This window comes from Chenopodium album, chromosome 16 (assembly GCF_948465745.1).
Source record: "Chenopodium album chromosome 16, dcCheAlbu1.1, whole genome shotgun sequence".
Taxonomy (NCBI): Eukaryota; Viridiplantae; Streptophyta; class Magnoliopsida; order Caryophyllales; family Amaranthaceae; genus Chenopodium; species Chenopodium album.
In genome coordinates this window covers 17,197,590-17,208,145 of record NC_137849.1, presented here as the reverse complement: position 1 = coordinate 17,208,145, position 10,556 = coordinate 17,197,590, and the positions used below count along the sequence as shown (strand labels likewise).

At 35.4% G+C, this 10,556-nt stretch overlaps 1 protein-coding gene across 2 annotated transcripts; it reads right to left on the bottom strand.

Moving 5' to 3' along the window:
* Positions 1-2,696: 2,696 nt before the first annotated feature.
* On the bottom strand, positions 2,697-8,491 carry LOC145586274 (putative potassium transporter 13). 2 transcript variants are annotated; one of them, XM_081643060.1, is made up of 9 exons: positions 8,053-8,491; positions 6,445-6,676; positions 6,108-6,353; positions 5,974-6,024; positions 5,456-5,716; positions 5,289-5,341; positions 5,051-5,165; positions 3,705-4,227; positions 2,697-3,587 (listed from the first exon to the last, which is right to left on the bottom strand). In XM_081643060.1, exons 1-9 carry the CDS (start codon positions 8,080-8,082, stop codon positions 3,161-3,163), a joined length of 1,938 nt encoding a protein of 645 aa, XP_081499186.1. In that variant the 5' UTR covers positions 8,083-8,491; the 3' UTR covers positions 2,697-3,160. The 2 variants fall into 2 exon arrangements, with proteins under 2 accessions (XP_081499186.1, XP_081499187.1); XM_081643061.1 differs by lacking the exon at positions 8,053-8,491 and having other exon boundaries at positions 2,699-3,587; positions 6,423-6,587.
* Between the last annotated feature and the right edge of the window lie 2,065 nt (positions 8,492-10,556).

Below are 10,556 nucleotides of genomic sequence, written 5' to 3'. Positions count from 1 at the left end.
AGCAGGCTCTTAGAGAGTCAAAATCAATTTAGAATGTCGATTCCACCTAAAAATCACTACTTTTGAGTCAGAATCGGAGTTTAGAAGCAAAAAGTAGCATAAAACGAGATTAAACTAATTAAAACTGGGCTTTTAATCTAATTAAAAAGCAAAATCAGAAATTTAAATCCATTTAAATCACCTTAATTAATTATTAGTTACAATAATTAAATGTACACGGCTCCGATATCATTGTTGGGTTTCGTGATGTCCAACACCACGCGGAAGGAAACCAGCCCAAAATCCACACACAAATTAAAGTAACTAAACACGTATTAAAAACTTAATCACATGATTAACAAGAGGAGAGAGAAAGATCATTACCCTTGTAGCGTACTTCGCTCTAACTAGGAGCTCGAACTTGAAAGCGTAAAGTCCCACAAATGCGCAGACCTCCGACGGCTAACACCCTCGCGATCTGAACCGAGCAGACCCCTACCCTGAAGCTTAGTCGGGGCTAGACCAAGATTGAACTTAGAGTATTAGAACAAAGGTATTCTCGCTTTTGGATATTCCTTCAAGTTCACAACTCATGTGCTTTTTCCTAATGCCAAATGATTGGTATTTATAGGGAAATGAGCCCTTAAAATTACATCGAGCCCTTAAAATTACATCTCCCGTCAATGTGGGAGAGATGGTAAAAGGAAAAATACAATTTCATTTAATTCCAAATTAAATTAAATAGCAATGAAACAATAATCAAAGGACGAATGTCAACACATCTAGAGGGAGTAGGTGGGAGGACCACCTTGGCCTTAGAGAACAAGGCAAGGGGCTGCCCACCTACTTCGGTCAGCTCGAGCAGATGCCCGACCTTAGGCAGCAAGGCCATCCTTGCTAGCAGCCTTGCGCCATAAGGCTAAGCTTGCTAGCCCTTGACCACAAGCCCACGGATGCCACCGCAGGCCCACGTGTGTGGCAGCCCGGTTAGGGTGTTGTGGCGCGCAGGCACACGAGTAGCCCAACCAGCCAACCCCGCATGCCTCGGCCAGGTTAGCTGGGGCTTGCGAGGGCTGCGTTGGCTCGGTGCTTGGTACTTGGTACTTGCGGCCCCTAGCCACATGCCTTCGATCCAAGGCATGGCTAGGGCTCGTGCTATACTCGTATTTTTAGCACGATATATTTATTTGATTATTTTTCTCGTCTTCGTCGATTCCTAAAATTGACTCAACTTATGATGCTCGGCTTCGACACTCTAAGCTCGGAATCCGACGTCTTTGTTCATAATACTTTAATGACTCATTGAATCCTTCCGATTAATTCGTCGTTTCGATTCGGTTACACGATTGGGTGTGACCTAAAGGGTTCAGTCAAGATTAAGTTGTAATATTAATTATGCATTAATATTACTGATCGGAAGCGGCCTCCAGCTAGGTATTCCGATCACTTGAACTCACTGAATTATTGTCTTCCTAATAATTCCGAACCCTCTATTGGAATAATACACTTGTTCGAAGGATACAATTCCTTTCAAATTTGATCCGAATAATTTACATGAACCCGATCATGACCTGACTTCCTTGAACTCGAGAAAGTAGTGACCCAAACTAGAGTTGTCAAAAGTTAACCTGGAATGAAAAATATACCTGAACGTGGTTATTGTGACCCGATCCCGATATGACCCGACCTAAAACTAACACCCTAGACCCGAATTAAACCGAGTATTTGAGACCTGAATCTGAACATTATATCACCGAATCTGAAACCAACCCACCAAGACCCAAATTAACCCAAGGTTTCAAGTCTAGACTTAAATATGACCCGACCTGAATAAAACTCGCAAATTATTGACCAGAACCGAACCCGACCAGAACTTGAGAATGACCCTTACTCGTTACAACCTGTTGAAACCTAAATTTAACCCGATCTGTTACTAACCCGACCCGAATTCAACCCGGCCTGTTATTGACTTGTCCTAAACCCGACCCAAACCCGATAGGATGCATGACCCAATGTAACCCGACCCAAACATGACCTAACCCTAACCTGCCCCTCATAGGTAATGATATTAACACGAATTAACCCGACCTAAATTGACCTGACTCAAACCAGACCCGAATACCCAAATTGACAGCTTTACCTCCAACCCCACGACCTAGCATCGCCTTGCTGCTCCAACTACTCGGTGGTCAGCAAATACCTTTCCTAAAGGAGTTAATATGGGCCCAATTTACATATTTTGCTATTAGGGAATCTTTTGTTCGGCTGTCTAGCTTACCACCACGAAGCGGCGATACCTTCGTGAAGCGATAATACGTTGAAGCAGCCTTTGAGTGTTCTTTCCACTATTAAAGCAACTTCTAAGTTAATTATCGAATTTTCAATTGCAAAATCTAGTGGCTTTGCTCGAATGGTTGGTTGGGGTTGGTGTATATAATGTTGTTAGGTTGTTTGAGATTTTGAAACCGCCACTGTTACATTAAGAAAGCAAGGAGGAAGAAGAAAGGAAAGAGGAAGAGGGATGAATCAACAACATTTAAGAACTCAATTGAGAAACTAGGCTTGGTTTTTTTTTTTTTTTTAATGGAAAAAAAATAAACTAAATATTCTCAATTATGATGAAAAATAGTTGGGGAGGATACTTCGAATAATAGTGTTTGCTCAATTGTTCTCAATTATGACGAAGGACATATTTCAATTTGCATTTTTTTGAAAAGGAAAAAAATAAGCTTATTATTCTCGGTTATGATGAAAAGTACAAAAGTTAACGGGATGAAAAGCAAAACAGACCGCCGCATAAAGGCTGCCGACTCGCTGAGTAACGTCAATTAAGCAACAAGCGTTGACCTATAAAATTATGCTGACTTTGTCCTAATTTCAGGCATTTTTGTAAACAAAAAATGTTAATTACATAAGGTCTATCTTTGAAAGAATTCTAGCTTTAAACTACTCAGTTTAAGGTCAAGCAGTCTATCCAAAAACTATCACAGGTTACCTGTACACATATGAAAACTATGTGCAAAAGCAAACACATTTATACCCTAACCTCTCCATTTTTGTACATATAAACGACGTGTTAAAAAATAAGGGCCGTCCCTTTAGACAGTTTCTCTACTGCATCATTTTCGCTGTGAAAGAGCAAACATCGCATCCACCAGCACACTAACAAGCTGTCTGTCCTTCATACATGGTAAACCATTCCTACTTCGATCAGTGATGTGTGCGGAATCCCAAGAGCCACTGCTGGTCTTCGACAGTTCTGTCTCAGGAATCTGTATACAATGTTAATGGCTATTTTCTTAAAGAAAGATGATTCCTCTCTTGCTACTACACAAGTATTGCCTATCATGTATGCTACTCCAGATTGTCTTGCCTCCATAAGCTTCTTGACATTGACATTTGGGCCACTCGGTTCTACTTCTCTAAACCTTACTCTTCTCCTGCCAACAGTAACAGCCCCACCCTCTGGAGCAGCATCCGTATCCGCAACGTTGTTTGGAGATGTCGGCGTTTCGCTCTCATGGGGTCCATGTTGCAGGAACTCTGCTACCTCGTCAATTAGCTTAGACTCAAAGTCATAAGAGTCTCTAGTATCCTTGTATCCATACCTGAATGTAAATTAATTAATTATTTCTTTTGTCAAGTTCCGTACCTACTCTACTATAAACTCTTACTCTAGTATATACTTATGTCATACAGAAAATGAAACGGGAAATATAACATACCTCACAGTGCAACGAAATATATGGAGTTCTGGAGGACCAACCCGACCAATCACAAGACGCTCATTAACAGGAACTCTGGGGATTAGTAGTGTTTCGATTGTCACGAAAATGAGGACTTGATGAAAAGCAGGGAAATTTGCAACAAAATGAGAAAACATCGGTGGGACCCCAGTGGTGACATTAGAGTATATCAAACCAATTCCAGGAACCCTGAGAACACCAAGGCTAGGACCAAGAGTCAAAAATCTGTCCAAGCCCACCTTGTTTTGATGCTCAAACGCCTGTTTCTTCATAGTACCATACTTCCATAATGACATCAAACACAATATTATAAGAGAAGAAACCAAAGGGACCCAGCCTCCTTGATGTATCTTGATCAGACAAGCTGACATATATGAGAGCTCAATTGATCCGAAGAACAGCACAAAAAAGAGAGCCACAAGGACATGTTTTTTCCACACAATCACTATAATGAGAAACATTAAGCATGTTGTTACAAACATTACAGTAATCACTGCCAGACCTGCATAAAATGACATCAAAATCCTTAGAACAGCAGAAAACCTCTGAACCTGAATAATTCTTGATTTTCAAAGACTAACAGCAATTAATCTGAATATTGTCTGGTAGAAGATACCAATTAGTACATTAATGATATCTATCATTGAAGCATTTCTGGAAAATTTTTTGGAATTTAAGTGAAAATAGAACATGAACTAGTAAACAGTAATACATATTTTCAAGAAACAGAAAAAGAGGGATGAGGTAGTACCATAAGCATTGCCTATTTTATCTGTATCCCTAAAGCCCAGGACAACAGCTAGACAAAGTGTCCCGACACTGACTTATGATGGAAAACACTTTAAGGCCCGACACTGACTTATGATGGAAAATGTCGCAGATATAATTGCTTGACTGGCAACAACAGTAGCAAGCGTAGCGATCACAAAAAAGGGCCAAAAAATGGACTCTGAACACAGCAGGCAAACAGAAGTAACATCAAATTACAGAAAACATTAATTGAAGACCAAAAACTAAGAGATGATCATATTATCTCTGCTATAGTTACCAGCAAAAGAACAAGATAATACAGAAAAGCAGCCTCAACAATGCAAAAAATAAAAATATCTCATTTATTGTTGACTTGTTAAATATTTTCTTTTAAAGCGTGTCGTAGAGCACTATTAACAGGATTACAGTAGTAATTCATAAAGATACAGAATTAATAGAAAGAAAAGACAAATGGTAGTTTCCCAGATTAACTCATCGTTCAAAAAGCCAATTATTCAGCACACTAAGTTGCTGATCATTAAATTAAAAACACCTATTTGCCCAAATAAACATACCAGGTATTGCCTTGTAGAAACTACTCTGAAGATCTTCTCTATGCTTAGAAAGATAAGCAGCTTCACCCATATATGCAAGAACTAAACAAGGATAGACAAATCCGGAAAATGCAATCTGCCATTGTAGCACATAAAAGTTACCGTTATGGAAATGCTGAAAAATGAAGACTACCCTTTTCAGGTAAAGAGCATTATGCAAATGGCAAATAATTCAGTGCGTGAAAGAATATAAAATTACCCTCAAAGAGAGCTGAGAGAAGTGGCCAAGATCGGCAAACATTGCTTCTGCACCTGGTAAAGCCGTAAAACCACAAGAAAGAATATGAAAACCCAGTCTAGCATACAACTCATTTTCCATATACAATTTAACAGGAACATTTGTAACTTTCATTAGTTCAGTAGTACCTGTAATACATAAGACAACACCCCCAAGTGAACTCCATCCCACTTTTCCTGTTACTTTGAAAAATTTGTAGACATAATATGGTGAAACTGCACGAATGACCCCAGGATTCCAGTGAATTATATTGTATAACCCTACTCCACCAACACAGAGGAGCCAAGCAACAAGAATAGGAGCAAAAAGGAAGCCAACTTTGCTAGTCCCACAATGCTGAAGAGAAAAAATTCCCATCAAGATAATGCAGGCCACACCAAGAGTAAGATCTGATTCATAAAAATAAAAATGAAGTAATTCAGAATGCTGTACATCATGTTGCCAACAACTCAGTGTCTTAAAATTGCAATAAAATAGTGATGTGAAAGATAAAACTCTTAAGAAGATTGAACTCTACAACTCATCAAATTTTAATTTGTGTACAAAACACATGTATACATCTACTATGTACTTTAATCTCAAGTGGCCTAAGCACGAGGCATTGAGTTAAAAAACTCAAAAATCATAGAAATAAACGTATACTTACACTCATTTAAATGAGGAATCTTAACTTTTAGGCCAGAGACTGCAGATAGGACTGCAAAACAACAGAAGACATTGCAAATCATTCAATCATGAGTTGGCGAAAAACTCACAGATCCTTAAGCCTCTACCACATACCAGACATTGTTGGAGTGAGAATCCCATCCCCAATTACCATGCTAGTCCCTAGAAGAACTACTAGAAAGAGGATAAGACGTGAGTAATTATGCTTTTCAAAAAATTCTTTAAGAGCCAGACTACTCCTGCTTTCCTTTCCAGAAGTTGCAGCTTCATAAGATGGGTGTGCATACTTCACTTGAGAAGGACAAAAAAAGCCCATTTTAGAAGATCGGCAAAGAAGCGAATACAAGGCAAAGGTTCCACCTGCAAAGAATCAAAATGATTACATTCAGGAAATAGATGTCACTAGGCAACAATAAGCTAACAACTTACATAGGTAATATATTTTTAGCACCTTCTCCATTGTCATCAGCTGATAAAACAAAAACGATGTACTTGCAAAGAGGGATCAGAGTCAGTGTCCAGAAAACCATAGAGAGAATGCCAAAGATTTCAAGGTCTTCCTCATATAACCGCAATTTCCCAGAAAATGTACTCTTGTAGACATATATAGGAGATGTGCTTAGATCACCATAGACAATCCCCAAACTCTGGTAGGCAAGACAGAACGTCTTCCGGTACATCTCCTGTAACCAACACAGTAAATTTTGTTTGACCAATTGAAGACAAAATTCAAAACAGGAAAGTGATTGACAAAAATAAACTAAAAGACCCATCTCTAATTTAGCACCAATGAAAAGCTATGGACTAAAAAATGAGGAATAAAGAGTAGAACCATGCCAACATGTTAATTGAATAAAAGGAACCAAACAGCCAAGATTGACCTAGAGATAAGGATATAGCACATAGGTAAAGGCTACAAAAAGCAAAACAAACCTTCCTTTTCTTTCTACTGATTACTAACCCTATCTATTAATCCAACTAGCGGCGATTATTCAAGCAAATAGTGGTGCAATCTTTTATATATTGAGGAACAAACACATCCAAAAGTTGGACAAGTAGTTAGACTACAATTCCAGTTCTTAAGTCACAACTGTAGTCAACAAGAAAGACATCCTTTTTAGAAACACAAAAGTAATGGTATAATACGACCTATGGAGCATGAATAGTATAAGCAAGTAACTATATATGAACAAGTGAAATTGTAAACTTCCACCACTACTATGATGTGAGGTAAACTCCTCACATCCACATTTACCTATCGCTCATCTCATACGAGGTTGTCAATTAAGCATATGATAACGATTTGCACATAATTTCACATTAAATATCCCCACATGAAAGTCCATGGTAAGCACATCGGCAGAACAAGTATCAAATACGTATTTTTCTTCATAAATTCCATTAAACACTCATACCCACATGACCACACGGCAACACCTCTATGCAAATAAAAGTAAGAAGTAACATCTCACAATGTAATTGCATTACATGGATATGCAAATGACAAGATTTATACGAACTCGTATATTAAGTCACTATCGTATTCCTAATGAAAAGAATGGTGCATTTCAAAATTGTATACCCAATATCAGTGGCGTACACTCAATCTGTAATATTTGGAGCTATTGATGAAACTACTACATTACAGAAGTATACCATCATTTATTCATTTACCATAATTGGCATACAAACACGCTTGCAATTAAACGTTTCCATCAATAATTCCGTGACAAATAACGCTTAATTTCTCAATATTGCATCTAAATTATCCACTTTATCTCTAACAAACTTGCAAACACCATCAATTCAATTCAAATTTTGATTTCAGAAAATTAACAATGCAAGCATCAAACATTTAAATAAAATCATAACCACATCAAAAATAGAGAAATATACTAAAAGATTACTCAAAAACATTAGATAAGTTCATAAATTTTGAATTAAACACTTGAAATTATTATATTTATACATATAATAATAACCCCAAATCCAATCCCAAACAAAAAAATAAAAAAAAAATAAAAAAGAAATAAAAAAAATAAGAAAAAAACAAACTTACAAGTCGAGATTGATGAGTTGATAATTCCATTGTACTTCCAAGTTCCAACTCCAACGAAAAAACCCCAGAAATTATGATCCTACTGAATTAAAAATTAAAAAAAAAAAAACAAACTTACAAGTCGAGATTGATGAGTTGATGAACTTGTAGTATATACAATGAAGTAGTACGGAATAGTACAGGCTGTAAATGAAAATGTAGGAAGAAAATTCAAAGGAAGTAAATATAAAGAAGAAGATTATTCTTTCTAAAAATGAAAAGATTCTTTTCAAAAAAATTTGATAGATCTTTGAAACGCTTTAAGTCAAACACTCCAGCAGTTTATTTTTCATTTTTTTTCAAGAAAAAAATTAAGACAGAAAAAAAAAATTGGGAAAGGGGGTTGAAAGTGAGGGGGAAGTTTCAAAACAAATTATAAACAAGAGACAGGGATACTCTTGGGAGTTGGGGTTGATCCAATTCAGTAGGAAAGTAAAGTGAGAGTTGGAGAGGATATTAAGAAATGGGAGAATTCAAGTTTTTTTTTTTTGACAAGACAAGTTAATCTCTGAAAAGTTAATCTCCTCTCATAATATATTATTTTACTTTTATTTTTTAAATAATAAAAGTGAAATAGTAAAGTGACACGAAAACAAATATATAAAGTTGTGAGAAAAGATTAACTAAAAATGTTAATCTCGGAGATTAAATGGGGCTCCCTCGAAATATGTCTTTTTCTTTAGTGATGTGGTTGAAAATAAATAATACAAATATTAATTTAATATGTGTCATTTCAATAATGGTTTTGTGCTAAATGTTAAAATTTGATTTTATGATGCATGGAAAAATATTAAAAAGTTAGGGGTACTTGTTTTTATTACACCCTTGATTTTGTTTTGTTAAAACGTATATGCTTAGATTGAAAATAATGTATTAATAATATAGCTCAAAATAAAGAAAATGAAAGTGAACATAGGAAAGAATGAGATAGTGATAGTGTAATTAGCTTATATTGACAATTTAATAATTTATACTGACGATTCAATAACTTAGAGCAGCCTCGATGCTTGTAGGAGGGAATTACTTGCAATTTTGGAAGTCTTTAGCTATTAGTTTTAACCATTAGAGATATAATATGAAACTAGTTATTGACCCGGGTGATGCCTCGGGTCATTATAAATTTATTACTTTAATTGAACTATATATATTTTGGCTTGTTTGTCCCTGAGAGCTTAAGTAGTGTTTCTTTTTTAGGAAAAAAAAAAAGAAAAGATGATAGCTTAAGTGGTTTGTTGTTTGTATGAGCTGGTTTGATTATAAAAATAATTTTTTTGCATCAAAATCAACTCGTTGAAAAAAAAATGATTAGTCAAATGTTTATAAATTTGATGTAAACATATATACTACTCCATAATGCACAAAAATCTTATACTCTATAATTACAATTTTATGAATTAATGCACAAAATAAAAATGGACTAATGTTAAATTTCTTACAAACTTTATTATTGTATAATTATTAAGGAGATACATTCCAAAGGAAATTGTTATGCATATGAAGAGTTTATCAATTAATTAAACCAAACATTAATACATGGAGATTAATGAATGGAGTTTGTTAATCATTAATGGTATGATATAATTTGATGACACATCATATGTCAAATGGCAAAATTGGTGACACATGGCAAAACAACACGTCTTGCCATGAATTTTAATAATATATATATTGATATTGATATTGATTTGCTTCAGAAAGATAGGAAGTTGGTAATTAATGATTAATTGATTTTTTAAATAGCTAGCTAATAGCTAACCTAGAGGTGATTAAAATTCGAATCGGACAGGATTTTAGCATCAAATCTCATGTCCAAACCCATCAACCCATGAATAAGTAGCAAGCTTATAACGCTTTTTTTGGACCGGGTTCGTGTTTTTAACTAATAACTAGCTTTTGGACCCGTTCTCCGCACGGGTTATGCTTAAGTTGTAAATTTATTTAAAACTTTACAAATTATCTTGTCACAAAAAAAAAAACCTTTATTAATTACTTGAATCAATTAATTTCATAGTCTTTTGACATATTATACGGAGTAATATTTTATGAATTAGTGGTAATAGTTGTAGAAAAAATGGCTTTAAATTGTAAAATCCAATCTCTATTTGCATGATATATTAATTAAAAATTTGTATAAAAAACTAAAGGAAATTTTGTCGGAAATAATACGACCTTTGAGTGGTCTTCCAAAAATAGCACCACCTTTCGATTATTTCAAAATAAAATGACCTTTCACATACTTTCTCTATAAATGGTACAAAAAACTTGTAACTTGTTTTACAGGTTACCCCATGACACATGTCACAATATCTTTGGTTCAATTATTATTTTACAATTTTGATTTAAAAAACCTAAATAGTAAAATATCTAGGAAGCTTAAAATTTAAAAAATAAAAAATAAAATTAAACCCCCCTTTTCCAAGCCTCCTTTCACCGGGAACTACCCCCCCGATTTCAGGCCACCTCCC